The 18,788-nt window shown below is 36.0% G+C and overlaps 2 protein-coding genes across 3 annotated transcripts in view; both read left to right on the forward strand.

Annotated features, from left to right (window-relative positions):
- LOC120337385 (inositol polyphosphate 5-phosphatase OCRL-like) overlaps positions 1-8,187 on the forward strand; it is a 36,680-nt gene extending 28,493 nt beyond the window's left edge. Inside the window, exons 16-20 of the mRNA XM_078117318.1 lie at positions 503-622; positions 1,356-1,458; positions 3,102-3,226; positions 4,531-4,642; positions 5,335-8,187. Coding sequence (XP_077973444.1) covers positions 503-622; positions 1,356-1,458; positions 3,102-3,226; positions 4,531-4,642; positions 5,335-5,465 — 591 coding nt within the window. The 3' untranslated portion in view covers positions 5,466-8,187. The remainder of the gene's footprint in view (positions 1-502; positions 623-1,355; positions 1,459-3,101; positions 3,227-4,530; positions 4,643-5,334) is intronic.
- A 1,105-nt stretch (positions 8,188-9,292) lies between these two features.
- On the forward strand, positions 9,293-14,416 carry LOC120337397 (rRNA methyltransferase 3, mitochondrial-like). Of its 2 annotated transcripts, XM_078117443.1 has the most exons (6): positions 9,293-9,310; positions 9,686-9,878; positions 10,227-10,393; positions 10,892-11,075; positions 11,613-11,816; positions 12,931-14,416. In XM_078117443.1, the coding sequence occupies exons 2-6, from the start codon at positions 9,696-9,698 to the stop codon at positions 13,492-13,494; spliced, it is 1,302 nt and encodes a 433-aa protein (XP_077973569.1). In that variant the 5' UTR covers positions 9,293-9,310; positions 9,686-9,695; the 3' UTR covers positions 13,495-14,416. The 2 variants fall into 2 exon arrangements, with proteins under 2 accessions (XP_077973569.1, XP_077973568.1); XM_078117442.1 differs by lacking the exon at positions 9,293-9,310 and having other exon boundaries at positions 9,463-9,878.
- The last annotated feature ends 4,372 nt before the right edge of the window (positions 14,417-18,788 follow it).

Genomic DNA, 18,788 nt, shown 5'->3' on the forward strand with positions numbered 1-18,788 from the left:
CATGAAGTATCATGGTGTTGCTAGTTTGTCCGAAAAACTCTGAGCAATTGCATCTAGAGGAATTTTTCGAGAAATATTTCAACCAAAAAAGGCACTTTGTCACATGGCTATGTGGACTTAATAGTCCTCTTTTTCAATATACGTTCTTTCATATAGTTTCGCATGCCTTTGGTTTTAAGTGTTCGAAACATCGGGGTTCGGATGAAGCTTGCAGAATAACGTAGAGTCGACACGTTTGCAAAGGTTAAAAACCACTGGTGTAATCGGTTACAATCTAAGATATTGTAGTAAATTTGCTCTCACATCTTCCTTGCAACAAACCTTGTACAAGCAGCCACTGACTATCTTGAAAGCTACTCTTTTTGGGATGATTGCAATCCTCCCCTTTCAGCATTATCCAAATTATAACACTCTAGGTGAGGTACTGGGCATAGAATTTAAATTCGAGATCTTCAGCTTCAATACCAAAGTCCAACACTAATTTTTTTGTATATTTTTTCAGAGCAAGATCCAACCAAACAGAGGTGCAGATTTCGTATCTTCAGAGAACGAAGTTTCGTTGTCTGTTCCCAAAGAATTGTGGACACTCGTGGATCATCTGTATACTTACGGAAGAAAACAGGTATCCTACTTTTTTTCAATGAGTTGAATGCTTGGTGTTAAAAACCAATGTCAAACATTTTTATTTTTATACATTTTGTAATACAACGCCAACTTGCGTAACCACTCTTAAAATAAGCATAAAAAATTTTGCAATGGTAAAGTACATAGGAAGAATTTTCTGGGGGTCAAAGGTCAGGGAAATTCATTATACACGAAGTGACTATCAATCTTCATTGTCCGTTCACCTGATACCTATTCTCCAAATGAAGTGTTATGCGCAATGCGAAACTGATTGTCTGCAGAGCCGTTTTCGGAATGAAAATGCCTAATTGAAACATATATGAAAATTTCTTACCTTACCCTTGGTCTGGCTAATAATCTTCGGTACTCCCATAGTATATGCACCAGGTTAGGGTTAGGCCATTATTTGATGCCGATTTGCCTTATTCCAGTTCTATTACGAGTTTGGGGACTGTTTGTGTTAGCCAAGTGAATATATCCCCTGCCCATAGGCTTCAGTCCCTTTACGCAACTTGATGTAAAGTGGTCGAACAAAATTAGTTACCTCCATATTGGAACACACACTTCTGGAGCGCCCCTATTTCTTTGTGACGCGTTAGGTGGGACTGCTTGTGTGGAGAGCTCTGCTCAGGATGGAAATGTGGGAGTGCCTCATAACCACTACTGTAACCTTAGTCTGACTGATAATTTTCACTGTTCATTCACATGGTGGTTTCACTCTCTTTCTATAGGAGGATTTATTCCAACAGCCTGGTCTTCACTCAGAGGTTGAAGACATTCGAGATTGTCTCGACACGAAAGTTGACACAACGACAGGAAGAATGAGGCTGCCTGGTAAGTGGGGGTTCATTTTATTTGTAAAAACTAACTTTCGACTAAAAGTTGAAGGTGACCAAGGACCCCCTGAGGGGCCATATAGCAGTATAACTGATTTTACCTTTTTATTACTTAAAAATTCCCCATTTCTTTGCTTGATAAGGATATTTCACGGTGTTTTCACCTTGTTGAACATGAATTGTTTGATAAAATGGGATTTAGAATCTAATCCAAATAACACTATAAATGCAAAGAGCGGAGCCATGAGTGCTAAAAGCCTGCAAAAGAAAGCAACCAGCCATAAAAAGTTAGGAACATCTGGAATATGGTATGTTTGCAACTAACTCAATATCCAATGGAAGTTGGAAGAGTGCAGATAGAAGGGATGCAAGCGACCACACACCAGGCCAACCCATTACTATAGAACAGGCCTGCACAACTCAAATTACCACGAGGGCCGCAAGCATAAATTTGAAGGCTCGGCGGGCCGCAAACTTTGCCACATTCATGTTTCACAAGATGAACTTCAAATCAAAAGAATATTGTAAATAGGTTAAATTTAATGAAAAACTTTCATTACTGGGGAGCTTAAAAATATGAAGAATCCTATTTTCTTGAGTAAAAACAAGGTACAGTATTTTTGCATATGAGATGGCAAATACATATTGAGGGGTTCAACTACCCTGAAAACCCACCCTTCATTTTCAATATTTCTTTTTTATTAGAATTAGGTATTGCGTGTTGCAGTATAAACTGACTGCAGGAAAATATTTTACTCAGGTTCAGTTTTGTAAAATCGTCCCAAATATATGTATGACAATTTATATACTCGTATCTAACATTTTTGGATATTTCCATTGTAGGCTGTACAAACAATCCGTTTAGTATCAATAGATCTTCCTTCGTTGTATTTTTTCGACTGTTAAATTACATTTTTCTACAAAATCTGCTCCAATTTCTTGAAATTTTACAGTAAATAGCAAAATCTTTTGTGCGAGAATTTCTGCACCATTCATAAATGAAGGAATTGTTTTCTAAGTTCTAAATTTGAGAAAAAAAAACTTCAGTTTCATAAACTGCTAGTAAAAAATAGTGGGGTTATCAATAGGTAGCTAATATGCACTAATGGGTGTGAGATTGTATACCGATATTGTTTTAAGCGTGATTCAGTTTGAACACTGAGATATCTAAATCAGGGTTTCCCAAACTGTGGGGGGAGAGGTCGAGCGACGAATTTTAAGGGTCGCGAAGGGCACACCAATTTCACACAAAGTTCGATATTTATTGAAACTAGTGCAAAACATAAATCTCACGATTTCGAATATGATCGGAGTAGCGGCTCGCTTGCATAAATAACAATGCCGGCTTTGATTGTTAGACCCGAGAAGTGGCGTGTTTCCAAATCAACCGCGGGCCGCACAGAAGTATCTAGTGGGCCGCATGCGGGCCGCACAGAAGTATCTGGCGGGCCGCATGCGGCCCGCGGGCCGTGTGTTGTGCAGGCCTGCTATAGAAGGAGAGCCTGTGAATAATCGAATAATTTGAATTACTTTAGGCAATTTTGTTAAAAATGATACAGATAGTCCTGATATATTCCTGGGCAGTATGATTTGCATATAAATACTATTCCGCCTTTTTCACGGTCCATTGCATTTTTTTAGGTTCAAACCACTCAGCAGCTGAAGCTCTTCTTATTCTTCTTGAAGCTTTTCCTGAGCCAGTGATTCCATTTCATATCTACCAACCATGCCTAGAAGTCTGTGATATCTTCTTCCAATGCAAACAAGTAGGTTTGGTTGCGTCTGCAACCTGTGGCCCCAAAGCCGTTCTTTGTTCTCAGAGCTCTGGATCACTTCAATCAAAGTTGCTATAGCAGTTTTCTGTTAGTAGCAGTGGGGATTCAATGAAAAGTCGGAGGCATGAGGTCTAACTACTCACTATTTACACATCACAATGGGTTGTGAGCGGTAAAAATGGATCGCATTAAAGTGATTTAAATCTGTCAGAGCAAACTTTTTCTTTTTATTCTCCAAGTTCTTCATATTTTTTTGTAAACTGAATTATTACATCTTTCATAATTATTTGTCATCTTCCTAATAAGAACTAGAATATTGCATCATAAGTAGTTTTCGGAGAATTTCAATAGGCACTATCATTAGAGTAGATGTTGCGGCTCTGAGTAGGTTCGAGTTTGATGGAAAGGATGCCAAAAGACTCTTTCAAAGCTAAAGGTGCCTATGCGTGCCATAGAAAAATGATTACTAGACATGCCATCTAATATCTACAGGTTGATGACCCATGGCGTCAAAGGAAATACTCTATTGCCATTGGCTTTCGCTAGTTTTGAAAGAAATGTACTTGGACACCAGCCTTCTGCAACAGCTACAAAAGCTTATTCCGTTGCCATTTTTCGGTGCTCCAGAAGTATGCGCACCAAGCGCAAAACCTGAATCCTAACCGGTACACACATACTATGTTCAGGTTGTGCGCCATCTTGGTGCGCATACTTCTGGAGGTCCCATTTTTTTATGCTTTTTGAAAATTCTGACTCACAAATTTTTGCATTTTGAATGAAACCTGCTTTGGATGGAATCTGAGAGTCATTTTTATGCCGTGGTATATGAAGAATTTATTTTATACAATTATTCCAATTTATTGCCAGAATTTTCTTGAACCCTCACATATTCTCACATGTAAGCCGATCCCACATATAATATGAACCCTAATCGGTGAATTTATAAAACTTTGCATATAAGCCGACCCTACAAATTGTAATACGTTGTACTCGTCTATAACAGCAAATGGTTACAGAATAGAATTAATGAAAATGATAACCATTGTTGTTATGTTTTACTTTTAATAATAACAGTAATAAGTGTCTCAAAATCCTTCACGTTCGTGTCATTTCGTTTGAGTCCGATCCGAGTTATTTGCGTATAAGTCCCTTAGTTTGACAACTTTTTTTTAGTTTTAATTTGGCTTATATGTGAGGATATAAAGTAGTATTTTATCCAGTCTGGGCCATTATTGCTAGCTAATTAGCTAGTTCACTCAGCCATGTTTCTAATCACTCCATTATTTCTCCTATAGGTTCTTCAAGGAATGACTCGACACCATCGCAATGTGTTCAAATACATTTGTGCGTTCTTACGAGAATTACTGAGATACAGCAGCGAGAATGGTCTAGACGTTGACTTAGTCGGTAAGTCTCTCCTTGCTCAAGACACATCACTTCAGCGGAAATGTCTGTGTCAAAATATTAGTCTATTTTTTCAATGAAAATTCCAAATGTTTCTAATAGATGTATATTTCCATAAAACCTTCTATTGATGCTCCCCAAAATTTGTTTTAAATTATACAAAAATGGAAAGAAAATCTTGCGTAATAAGATTTCGATCATCTTTACTTCGAAAAAAGACTTCTTTAATTGCAAATTGATTTTAGTTAAACTGATCTTGACTCAATATCAGAGCGTATCATAGTTGTGTATGCATACTGGTTTCAAGTATAGATGTGGGAAATATGAAATAATAAAATTGAAACCATGGCTCCTCCATGTTTGGTTTTGAAAAAAAAAAAATCATGGAAAAATGTTTTATAACTTTGTGATATAGCGTTATTAACCTTTTTTTTTATACGAAACAGGTTTTCGGGCCTTGCAAACAGCATAACCTGGAAAACGGTATTTCTGAAATTTCTAATTTCCAAGTCTGGCCGAAAAATGTTGGTTTTCAAGAGTCTAAAAAACATTTCAATCTACAAAAATTGCTGTGTGATAAAAATGCTTATTTCTACATCTTAAAAGGGTCCAACCCTCAATTTTATATTTTTGGGCCTGGATTTCCAGTTTATCTTTGTTTAACTCAACTGCTCAACTTGTTTTGTTTATTTCAGCTCAAATATTCAGCGGACTTATGCTTCGTCCTCCATCAAAAGTTCGGAAACCAAGAATGGAGGCTAGATTAGATCGGGAAAAAGCACAAAAATTTGTGACACATTTTCTAGTCAACGCATACGACGAATGAAGAAGAATTCTGCATTGGACAAGCTTCAATGAACTTTGTGGTTATCTAAGATCATGGTATTGAATCCCAATGAAATCCTTTTGAAGTCTGTAATATATCAGGAAACCGAGGCTCTCAATCCAGGGGTAAATTCTCTTGAGGGCCATACTGGACCTGAATTAGGGGTAAATTTAGAGAGCAAGAAAGTACAAGATTGCAACTGTCATGTCAGCCGGGGAGATATTAGGATCTGCATTGAAGCTAAATTTCCCATTCAAGAAAGTAAATAACCAAATGTGGCATTTGACCTTTCAAAGGATTGCAACATTGTTAGGAATGCAACGTTTCCTGATGATGGAGAGACTGTCTGGCTTGGCAACTCATTTCTTGTTTTATTTATGGACAGTCCTATGGCAGTTGAGGGGTTAATTATTTTTCAAATTTTACCAAATTACCAAATTAATTTTACTAATTATTTTTTAAATTTCACCAAACCCCTGGATTAGAGCAAAATTCCAGGTTCAAACCGCATAACCTCTGACCTACGAAACACTACTTGTGATATTTTTATTAGACTAATTGAGAACGTACTTCGATTTGCTTGGGGCAGGGGTGGGGAGTAACCAGGGTAAAAAAAACTATATTTCAAATTTATTTTAAATTTATTTCATATTTCTATTTTTTGTTTTAATTGTCAGTATCTGTGCCATCTTATTATTATTGCATTTTCGCAATTTATACCCAGAATTTTATTATTTAATACCAGTGAATTTTGCTCAGCAAGATAATCCAAACACACTCAGAAGTAAATCATCTCTGAGCAAATTTACGGTCAAACACTGAAACGCCAAGAGCTTCTGAAATATTTAGAATCATAATGGTGCATTACCAAATTGCCAAATGCCTATTGGCTCAATTAAAGCAATTCTTATATACAGGGAGTCCATGAAGTCTCAAAATTTTTTAAAAACGCAAAGGGAATTTTTCAATACCATATATTGTTTTGGCCTTCACAGATGATTTTAATTGAGGTAAACATACTTGAACAAATACTGATTAAAAAACAACAAACCTGGTTAAGATATATTGAGAACTAACTACATAACAAAATTGAAATTGTAAAGGGACTTTATGGGCACCCGAATATTTTGGTATATTTGTATCAATGTTATTTTGGCTAGGATTCGATTTTAAATGATTTGTGATATTTCAAGAAAAGCATATTTTAAGAACTTACCATCTGCAACGCCATGTCCGCCAAGTCCATGCATTTGGAAATAAGTATGGTCACCGGCTAACTAATCACACATTCAATGAGAAGTCGTGGTTCCCCATATGATTTAGCCTCCTCATTTTTTTCTGTTGTTATATTTTGTGGTGTCAATTTTGTATAAGCCCAACCCTAGACACTCCCAATGATTTGAATATACCCAGACCTCAAACTCTCTTTTCTTCAATTTCATTTTCCACAACTCAGTTTTGTTTTATTTTTCGAATGAATTTAGATTTAGTAAGAATTGCTAGTAGAATGTATAAATTATTTAGATGAAAAAATATTTTTTGTTTTGTTCCAATACCTGTCTTTTCCAAATGGACTCTAAAGAAAATTTTTAGGGAATTTAGAATAAAAAAATGGGGTGTATTCCACTCTGAACAAGTCTTTTTGCAAGCGATTACTGAACTGCTAGATAAGGAAAACTTGAGAGGCTTACAATACTAAAATGCACCCATGATTCAAGTAATTCACGAAGATTCTGTGAATTGGAATTGATGGATTATGTGGACGGTTGCCATTTTTGCATTGAAATTATGATTTATGTTCAATTCGACACTTCTCTTATTTCTGATATAAAATAAAAAATGCTACCCTTTTCACAAAATTTACCATGGTATCTCCTAACATCACAATGACTTAATTCTCATCCAGGGTATTTTTTGCACTTGATATTTTAGGACGAGTCTTAGAAAAGATTTTTAAAAATATTTGAATCCTTGTATAAGTTGAAAATGTTATCCAAAGGTAATTCAATACGGTAATAAAAAAACTAGAATTTTTTGATGACTTTTCACACACGATTCCTCATTTGAGCTTCGATTTTTTTTCTTTTGGTTGTCTTAAACTTTTCAGTGAAAGTTTATTAAATTATATTTTCCGTCAGTACTGAGCCTTATTGGTATTAAAGTGAGTTCCATGTCAACGTAATTTTTCCAAATTCATTTTCATTATTATGCATCACTGAACCTCTGCTGCAGAATCAGTGAATACTGTAACGTCATACATGGCTGAGATTCTGCTAAATTTGCGGGAAATAAACTGAATCGAAGTCCTTGAGCATTATTTAAAAAAAATATTCAACGTTTACAAGAATTCTGGATTGATTTCACACCTCTGATGAGAACAAGCCTTCAAGTAAGGTGTTGCGACTAATTTCCGTTCAAGGGAGGGAAAAGCCTACAAGATAATCGGCCGTGTGACGGAGAACGAATTCTTCAGGACCATGAGCCAACTGTTTTAGGTTGGAGGCCTCGTGTGAAATCTGTTCATCTTTCTTGCAAACTTATGTGATCGGTTTTTGATGAAATGATTCTCTATCTTGTAATTTTAAATGTATTAATTCCATTGTATTTTCCTTGTTATATCATAAATAATATTTTATTGTTCATGGCACATTTTATAAAATAATATTATTGTTATGTCACAATGTTCCTTCACTGCAATATAATTTTTTCAAAAACTTGAAAATCTTGTGTTTTGTTGTCAGTACCGGGGTGTAAAATCAATTTTTGATAAACAGAGTGAAATGTTGCATTTCACTGGAACAAATGTTTATTTATTCCCATATCCAACATGGACTGGTAACTGGATGAGAGGCCGTGGTTAACAAGCGCACTATTTCTCTTGCACAGGATATTATTATAAATACTTGTAAAGAGCTTTATTCAGAGTAAAAACATTTCATTAAAAAACTCTTGGTCTCAAACTAAGATTTCATGAATATCTTGAGGAATGGTCAGCCATGATGATTATACAAATGCTTCTCATACTTCAAGTAATGTGTGATATTGGATGGTATATGAATGGCTCATATCAAAGGGTTTGGTTCATGGTGCACTCTGTGTAGGAAGAGTCATGATATCGAATTCTCTCAAAAGATGGATCCATTACTACCGTATTTTATGGGCTATGGGGCTAACCGCCAATTGCTTAGATTAAGGTTTTGTCCATACATAAGACGCGTTGTTCATAGAAGTACATGCACATGAAATCAAACTATATAGTCTAAAACAGTGGTGTTCCGGGCTGCAGCCCGCCCTGCCAAGACATTTAGTGTGGCCCTTGTTTCTCCATCAAGCATAAAATCACAATGCAAAGTTCGTTTTTTAAAAGATGCTCACATGAGTAATGATTTCTGGTTTTTTTTGCCCTTGTCGTTGCGTTAAATCTTCTGCCGATTTGCCCGGTGACTTTCTAACCGAAAGGCTAAGCGATAGCCGGATTCTCTCCCCTTGCCTTTCCTTTCCCTTGTCGCTTAAGTATTTCAACATTAAGGGTTGAAGCTGATGTAAACAAACTATGTAAAAACTCGAAATTTCAAGTGTTTTACTAAAATGTTGAATGAACTAAATTTTGCATTTTGAGAATTTTTTAAATTGTTGTGTTCATAGAAAATCAAATTTGTGTGTCCCAGCTAGATGTCTGAAGTTGGTTATACGGCCTGCCGGCAAAAAATGTTTCGCAACCCTGGTCTGAAATCTTTATTTATTTCCTGGAGACCAACTTTTTTAGTAAATAAACCATCCATTTTTCGAAAAAATGAAAAAAAAGTGGTTTCCCTCCAACAAAAATAAAGTGAGCTTGGATCAAGGTGGGATATTTTAACAAGTGGAACTACTTTATAGATGCACTTTGCCCTCTCGAGATAAATACAAAAATTTTCTGGCGGATCTTTCTTCGGCTTTACAGGTCTCCATATTTGCAAGAATACGGTTTTCTTGTCTAGATCAGGAAAAATGTCAGCTAATCACAGAAGAAAGATGATCTCGGAGATTAGTAACTTAATGAAAGACAATGGTTGGCCATAAAATTAAGCTGACTTGACTTTCCTCTCCAAGATAAATAAAAAAAATGATATCTACTCTTCTGCAGGGCGCCATATTCCAAAACAGTCCAATACAACACTCTTCGACTCTTTTGCCTGTCTGTTGAAGATTTAAATTGAAATACTTTCTGTCTCATTTAGATTATTAACAATGTTAGCTAATATAGGAAGAAAAATCATCTTGGGGATTCATGAAAACACCATCGCTTTGATTTTGCGACGAAACATTTATCGACGAATGATAGACTCGTTCGAAAATGAAGATAAATATAAAGAACATCTCAAAAATGAAAAATTGAAGAAAAGGAGAAAAGGGGCTTCGAAACAAACAAAGGTGAGGTTTTCATAGATTTTGGTGAAATTCAACCTGAAAATCAATGGAGTGTGGAACTGCAGTGTTTGCATCACTGTGTTTAGATGACAATTTCTGGCCAGTAATATTGAATTTTGGTCGTGTAGGACCCAAAAATGGGTGTAGTATGTGTACCAGGTTAGGCCATAATTTTATTCAGGTTTTCCTTATTTTAGTTTTATTACAATTCGAGGACTGTCTGTGTTAGCCAAGTGAATATACCCCATAGGTTTCAGTCACTTTAAATAACTTGATGTAAAGTGGGCGAACAAAATTAGTTGCCTCCATATTGGTCCACATACTTGACTATATGTGTCTGTTTTCTTACAGCTTCTGAAAGAGACCACAGAAGTACAACAGCCTGAAATCGATGAAGAATTCAACACCTATAGCGACATTCCACAAGAGATATTAAATCTAAAATTCACAAAACCAAATCCGGCGAAAATCGGAAGTTTCTCTAACTTGATGCTGAATATGAAGTCAAGGTCATACAGGTGAGACAAGGTCATTGGAGCCGTATTTTTGATTCTCTATGAGTTGAACATTGGAACGTGAGCTAAAATTTCTTGTGGTTTCAAACGAGGATGGACATTAGGATGAAATATCGAATGTATTTTAAATTAGTCGGCTCATCAGAAAAATTCGTATGACATGTATTCTTCAATAATAAAAACCGAATTGCCAATTTCGTCAATGCGGACTCAAAATTTATGACATCCTCTATGATCATATTATGTGAAGGTGAGGCTTAGTCCTATTTCAGCTGAGAATTCCAAGTTCATTTTGATTCTGACCAATTTGAAAATTACATGGTAGTTTAATTGATATTAATAGTATAGCTCAGTGGTTTCCAATATTTTTTGTTAAACTCTTTCTTTTTTATGTATCAGTACTTGTATGCCTAGCATCTTGTTGAAAGCAAACATCATTTTAAAAAGAATCGTAACTTCTTATTTTTGATGAAAATATTTAATTGTATTCTTTTTCTGCAGGGAACGACACAACGCTTGTTTACTGGAAGGAAAGTTTCTGATTGCTGATGCCATGAAGTCTGGGATGTTTGTCCGCTCTCTCTACTTTAGCAGATTGCAGAATCTTGTCGGCTTGCCGGTCGATCTTCTGCCAAAGATAAATTTAATCAAAGTTGGATTCAAAGAGATACAACAAGCTTCAGAGGTGGGTATTATTTTTGTTGCTCTGGGCAAATTGGTGGATGAGGGCTTTGGACCTGACTATATCCATCAAATAAATTTCCCTTCCCTTGCCCACCGTCCATGCTGTAATGTGAATTTGTCAAACCCTAAAGATTCTGTGAAAATCTGGCAACATGTTATATATCAGGTAGCACAAGGGCCCCCTTCAGCACAAAAAGTGTTAATCAATGAAAAAGCTGTTACGTTTGCTTGTCCGTTCAACTCTCCAACATTTAGCTATTTCCACACCATTTACTCACAATAACTGTCAGTCTCATGTACATAATACAAAATAGGGAATGTGGGGGAAGCTAACTCTGATGGCCATATCGGTCCTCCAGTCTATACTAAAAAACTTTTTTTTTTTTTTTTTTATGTTACAGTTAGTAAATTTGAATTTTCGAGCAAAAATGCAATTTTATAAAATGAAAAAGTTGTCTTAATTTATAAAGAAATATTCTGTTCAAATATTTTGCTAGAATATTTTTCATTAATGCCATGGCAACTCCAATATACCCAGGTTAAAGTCCAAACGGATGGACTTTTGGCAATCGCCAGCAAACAAGATGAAATTACCAGAAAAAAAGTGATTAGTCAGCGAAATGAATTGTTGCATGAGAATGACGAAAGTCTTCTGCCGCTAACACTTGTTTGTGACAACATAAGGGATGCAGGAAACATGGGAACAATACTACGAGGTGCTGCTGCCGCTGGTTGTGAACAGGTGATTGGACAGTACTTTTTCAGTCAAGCCACCATGTGGTGTGATTGGTTAAATTACTTTTACACACTGAGAAGAGATTGAAAAATTGTCATTTCAGATTTTCTGTGTTTGAAAGTCATTGAATATAAATTAACTTCTGTGTGTTCTCTATTGGATATGAAACATACCAAACCCCAACTCTGCATCCCTGGCTGGGATTAAACTAGGCTAAACGTTTAAAAAAAAATTATTTTAAAAAAATGAAAATTTTGTCTTATTTGTATTTGATAAACAAACTTCTAATTAGTGTAGAAAGCCTAAAAAACAATACCTGTGTCTCAATTTAGACCAGTGTTTTCAAATGGTGGGGCGCAGACAATTTTTTGAGGGAGCGTGAAGCTGATCAAAAATAAAAATATTTGATCTTGCCTGTCTTATTTTTAAATTTTGCTTGATTTTCAGCTTCATTTATTTCATTATTTATGTTCCATACACGTGTTTTCAATTTGTTGAGAGCCACGGATTTAGAGTATATATGAAATAATATTTCAGAATGTATTCAGATATAAAATTTCCCAAAATCAATCTAGTCCCAGTTACTCATGGCACTTCATAACTTCACTCAGAGATTACCTTCTTTTCTTCTCGGTGACTGTTTCTGGCCGGGCTTTGAGCAAATTTTTCTTCGAAAAATTTTATGCAAAATAAATGCATTTCTTTCAAAATTTGTAGAATGCTGTGGGTCTCTTAAAAGATCGAATTATAGAATAGGATAGGATTTACATATTTATCCCGGGGGAGAGGAAAGCCGATAAAACGGCTTAACCATATGGCGAATGACGGCCTCTCGTCCGGTTACCATTCCAAGTCGGGTATGGGATTAATTAGTTATTTGTTTTCGGAAGCATGGACTTGGTGGTGGAGGAAGCCATAACCGACCAGCGGTTACGTGAACCACCCAACGACGGCGAGGAGTCCAGCAATCCTCTCGCACATAACCATCCCTGCATGGGATTCGAACCTGCAAACCCACGCAGAGTAATTAGAGGTGCGGTGGCGAGCATATTCCTAACTCTTAGCCCGTTGAGCCGCCGCCGCCTGAGCATGATATCTAATTGATTCTTGAATTTTATAGGTGATAACAACTAAAGGATGTGTGGATATCTGGGATTCAAAAGTTATTCGAGCTGGTGCTGGAGCTCATTTTAAGATTCCTATCGAACACAGCCTCACATGGGATGAAGTCGGTGAAGCATTGCAAAAATTCGACATACAAAATGTTCAATTATCTCATCACAGTGCAGAAAACATGCGGTTGTCTGAACTGGTGACAGATTTCCGAAGATTTAAAGAAGACTCTGAATTTTATAAAGAGCTTACCGGCGATATGAATATCAAGGATAATGATGTCACAATCAATAATTATAAAAATGTCATCTTTGAATCGAAACCTTATTATGATGTCACATATGAAAAAGGACACACTGTCGTCATCATCGGTGGTGAAGTACATGGAGTGAGCGCTGATGCATGTCAGTTTGCTCTTGAAGCAACGAAAGCAGGGAAACGAAAGGTCGAAGGTTATATGGGTTTGATAAACATTCCAATGTTTGTTGGTTCGGACTGTCTCAACACAGCGGTGGCAGCAAGTATAATATTGTTTGATGCCAGGAGAAAGATGTTGATAGAAATGAACTGAATGCTCATATGGAATGGTGCAGACAGACTTACATGATGGCTTAGTGGTCTGCGGTTGTCAAACTCTTCAAATCCTAGACCCACCTTTTCACCCGAAGAGTGATAAACTCGGCTGACAATGCCAAGCCAGAAAAATTTAGTATTTCCGAAAACTAGTTCCATGCATGTCAATCTTTTCACAAAAAGTGTCGGACTTGGCAGGAAATGTAACTTTTTCTAAGCAAGCTTGCTCTTTGTGTGAGTGGTTAGAGCCTTATCTGGCGAAGGGTGCAAAGTTTCACCCATTTTTTCATCGTTAAATTTTCCAAAATTATTAGCTTAAAGTTACCTATTACTCATTCAGAAGTGTATGAGACTCATCATCTTTAGCAAAGTTACAGACTGCTAAAAGCTGTTGGGACTCTCAGAAGTAAATGAAACTCGTTCAGTAAGAAAGTTACGGGCGAGAACTGAAATGCGAAGAGCTATTAAAACTAGATGAAATTATGCAAAACGCACCAGTATATATACTTGTTGAATTCAAGTTAATGCTGTTAGAGAAAATAGATTCACGAAATAAAAATCTTGAAATTATAGTGTTTGTAATATTATAAAAATTTAAGTAAAGCAGTTGAGTAATAAAAATATCATAATTATATCATTTCTGCAGTTGAAAAGTCTCAAGTATATCCTTAGCTTATCCCAGCGGTTCCCAAGGGGTGCACACAACAACCCATCACAGAAATTAACAGAATTGTGTTAAATTCTAAAATGTGATTGAATATTTGACATTTTGTATTTATTATAAATGTTTTATTGTTTCTTATTCTGTGTATATGAATCAATAAAGTCATTTTACTTTTCGATGTCTGTCGTTTACTTTCTGTTGTGTAGTGTCTCCCTCTATTGTTACATAACTGTTAACGATCACGAGCTTCATTTGAAGGCAGCATTTTTTTTGTGTAAGTGCGCTGTGAGTTTTTTTCCTGATAATTTGGCAAGCAAACAAAAAGTTTGGGAACCGCTGGCTTAGCACATTCCTGAAATATCTATTTCAACATGCGAAACTGCATCAGCCAATTTAAACAGAAATTGGAGAGGTTCAAATGTTGTAGAAAGGCTAAAGATAAAATAGTAAGATTTTCACAGAGGAGAGGAATGCTGAAAACACGGTTTAATTATTCTTATATTGGACTCTTATTCAGATACCAGTCCATGAAGAAATAGACAATCACTTATTTGCTTCAGATTGCCACAAGATGTTTCACCAGCCACACATGCACAACTGATGTTGTTTTTATATAGCTTAGCACGGTTGCAGGTCCCATCTCTCCTTGTCTCCTGGGAGAATTTTAGATCTAATTATGGCCTATAACAGCGACAGGAAATAAATATGCTCCATTTTTTAATTGTAGTCCATGTACCAACTGACCAAAAAGTCTAAATTCGTTTAAAACTATTTCACTCACTCCGAAAGTAAGGCTAAAATTAAGGGCAATCAGAAATGCAAGTAAGTTACTAACACAAAATGGGAGCTCAAAATCAGGAATGACTATCAAGTTTACTGGGAAACTATTACAAAATATCTTTGCAGAAACTATCTGACAAAGCTCATGATTTCTTCATACTCAACTCTGGGAAGCGAGTAGTCTGCGATGCTTCCGTTCACACGAAGCCGAACAGTAGAAATCCCTCCTGGTATTCATTCATACCTTGCGTTTACGACGATGCACAAACCATTTAGGCAGTCACCGATCTTACAAAAGTTATCCTAGGTCTCTAACTTTAAAAACCCATGGCGGGCTCCAAATGTGAGTCATGAAAGTAATACGGTTATGCTATTTTTTAGTAAACCAGCTATTTGTTTCGGTTCCATTACATTTGAACCCATGACAATTGCACCTATGGAATTTTTTTTGTTTCACGGATAGTTAAACCCATACTAACCCTAACCCATGGGTTTTAGCACCCGCATATAGATTGAACCCGTGGATATACGCATGGGTTCAAATGTACGGTCACCATTTGTTTCAGACACATGGAATTGATAGTGGAGGAAGTCTTAACCGAACAGCAGTAACATGAACCACCCCACGACAGCACATAATTATCTTCCATGAAATTTAAACCAACGCAGGGTGCAGTGCCGCCGTAATCCTCATATTGGTTCCATTGCATGAAAGCTTCCATTGAATATTTAAAATTCTTAAAACACTGAGAGTCATTTTTGTCAAAATTGTGAGCATCTAAGCTCTGAGCATATACTTGAACACACAGACAATTCATACACCTTATCCCTGTCTCCCATCTACACAATACAGACATTGATTTTGACATCATTAACTGATTTATTAAGAAATTTAAAACCTGGCTAAGATAGTCAGAAAAGCATTCGTAAAAATATGAGCTTCAATCATATAAGGCCACTAGAGGCATCGGTATCCAGATTTTTGGCATGCTCGAGGGAGTGAACATATTTCATTGCTAAAATGTTGAGCAATAGACCTAGAATTCGGCTCTATATTAATTTAAATATATTTTACAGAAAGGACAAAACACACTTAATTTACCATGGAATTCAACATAATTATAATTTGAAAAACGAAAAAACTCTGGCCATCTAATTTTACAATCTGGGCGTTCCTATTTGCTGAATTGTTCTGCGGTAATGTCGGCAATATGTAATAAATTGAAATATAGTCATTTGATCGCACTTTTCTTTGTGCACGAATTGCAATGATATTTTACTGAAATTATGAGACAAATTTCTGTAAAATATATTCACGCACAATAGTCAAGTCAAAAATGATCGCAAGAAATAACTTCAAAGCAGCAAATTATTCAGACATGGACTCCCTGAATGAAATAGAAAGCTGCTACTAAAACATTTGGTCATAAAAAAAGTTTAAAAAGAGTTTGGTCAATGAAAAAATTATCTAATGGCAATTTCTGAATAGATTGGACAAAAAAATGGACAGAGAATACTATTATGCAGTGCAAGGGGCATTTTAAGTGTGAAGTTAAGTGGCCGAAATACAAATTCATTTCACTGATGGGACTAGCCATATTAGTCTCGCACAATACAAAGTTTGTCAATGCATGCAGCAATGGTTTTGGGCAGAATCATGGCAATGTAAACTAGAGGGCTGTAATCAGACTATGACAAAACAGTACAGTTCACACAACCACTGGAATGAACAGAAAAATAAAATAATTTCATCTTTATACAAATCTACACAATCTCCCGATCCAATCTAGAATTCATTTAATTTACCTGCTGAGCAGCAAAGATATTGAAACATTATTAATGAGCCTGCTAGTGTGGTTTTGAAATTAAATTCAGGCAGAATCGTGGCAATGTAAACCAGAGGACTATATTCTGGCAAAATAATACAGTTTATACACCCTGAAATGACTCACAAAAAGTAAAAACTAAAATAATTTTATCTTTATACAAATCTTCAGACCTTCATTTAAATTCAAAATACATTATTATAATTCTTGTTTGGCTCCACTCGGGCGTGAATAAACGAAAACGTAGAGAAAAATTAGTAAGAATAGAATTGCAATTGTTGGTAACACGATTGTCACTAGTTGGTCCATTGCTTTTCTGTTGGCTTTTCGACGCTCCGCCTTCATTTTTGACGATTCTTTCTGGTTGAAAGACTTCTTAAGGGATCTCATCCTTACTTATAAGGTTGTAGCAGCAATACCCACAATTATTGTTTCAAAGTCAACTTCTAGTTTCGTCAAGTTTCAGATGATCGCTCACGGTACCCTAAACAGGTGTTGAGAGAACTTAGAAATACATAAATTACAACTGTTATTCTGCAAAAATTGGAATAAATATAGTGAGCCCACAAAATAAATAACACAAAGCTTGAAAAGACTTCGTTATCTGGCAGTAAATTAAAAGACTTGACTATAGTAGTAATATAGACTAGCTCAAATGTAAAATTCATTGTAGTTTTATTTCAATAACGTACCAGTACTAGGGCTGGGAATTTCAGGGAAAACACTTTAACCGTTAACCGGGTAAAATTAACCAGTTAACCGATGCGTGACGTTTGACATAATAATTTATAATTTCAGCTTGTTACGTCACAATGCTTATAAAGCAATTTCACGTGTTCTTATCCCCGGTATCGCTTATTAAAATTATTCACGAATCGAGATAGTTTCATGATTGCTCTGCTGCAATAGATAGGCAGCGTGGTTCGGGCGTGTGGAAGTATTTTAGAAAACCTGATTCCGTTGTTAAACGCCATTTATGTGACAAATTATCAGTGTTCGATGTGCAAATTTTACTTCGAGATATATATCATATAAATAAAAACGGCATCAACTGCGCACTTGTGGTATGACATTGAATATCCGATTTTGCAATGAAATCGTGAACAATATTTTTCGAAATCGACCGAAAACTGATTCTGAATTCATCATTGTCAAATTTCCATAATCAGCAATCTAGGTACTTCCATTATTTTTCACATTTATTGAGTCCTTGCCCCTTTTGCCCAGTTAGTAATATTCTTTTGAATTAAATGCCACAAGAGATAAATTTGCGATAACGTAATCATATTCGAAGAAATTGTACGGTATGAAGATGATTTGTACCTGAAATGTCAGTTAACGGTTAAAATAAATCGTAACCGTTAACCATCTGAAATCGGTTAACCATTCCCAGCCCTAACCGGTACCGTACTCAGTTTTCAAGAACGCCTCTGTCACATCTACAAATCTAGCTCTAAGGACATCAGTACCGGTACCTGCTTGAACCTTTTCCTTGGCACCCTTCTAGCCAAAACATTGCGAACTTGCATTAAAAAACCCACAGCAACTACCATCATACCTATCTCGAAACACCACTTAGATATCAACGCAGAAGGTAAACATATGGACGTGGAGCGAGATTGCATGACGTGTATCGCCTGCGGCAATGTTTTGGGCAGTGTGCACTTCTAGTAATTTTAGTAAATATCAAAGATTAATATCGAAGATTTAGGTTGATAAATGTTGGGTATTGCGCTATATTAAAATACAAAAATGCATAATTTGATCATGTTATTTTCAAATTCAATAAAATTTTTGTTTTAATGAATACATTTAGACAGAAACTCACGAATTATTTTTACTGGGAACTTGATTTCTTGGTTGAACGGAAAGGGCAAGAAAGCTGCGCGTCACCTTGCGGCAGTCGCATAAAAACTTCAATTTAATTTTGAAGTCAAAATTTCAGACTTCATAAATTAGGGGGTTTGACTTACAGTATGAAGTTGGCCAATTAATTTCAAATGATCTGTATTTGTACATGTG

Source organism: Styela clava, chromosome 10 (genome assembly GCF_964204865.1).
Source record: "Styela clava chromosome 10, kaStyClav1.hap1.2, whole genome shotgun sequence".
Lineage (NCBI taxonomy): Eukaryota > Metazoa > Chordata > Ascidiacea > Stolidobranchia > Styelidae > Styela > Styela clava.

Excerpts from the sequence above, each read along its gene's own strand:
- LOC120337397 (XM_078117443.1), top strand. The coding sequence starts at position 9,696 with ATGTTAGCTAATATAGGAAGAAAAATCATCTTGGGGATTCATGAAAAC. Across the intron at positions 10,394-10,891 it reads ATGAAGTCAAGGTCATACAG|GGAACGACACAACGCTTGTT; the intron begins GTGAGACAAGGT and ends CTTTTTCTGCAG. Across the intron at positions 11,076-11,612 it reads AGATACAACAAGCTTCAGAG|GTTAAAGTCCAAACGGATGG; the intron begins GTGGGTATTATT and ends CAATATACCCAG.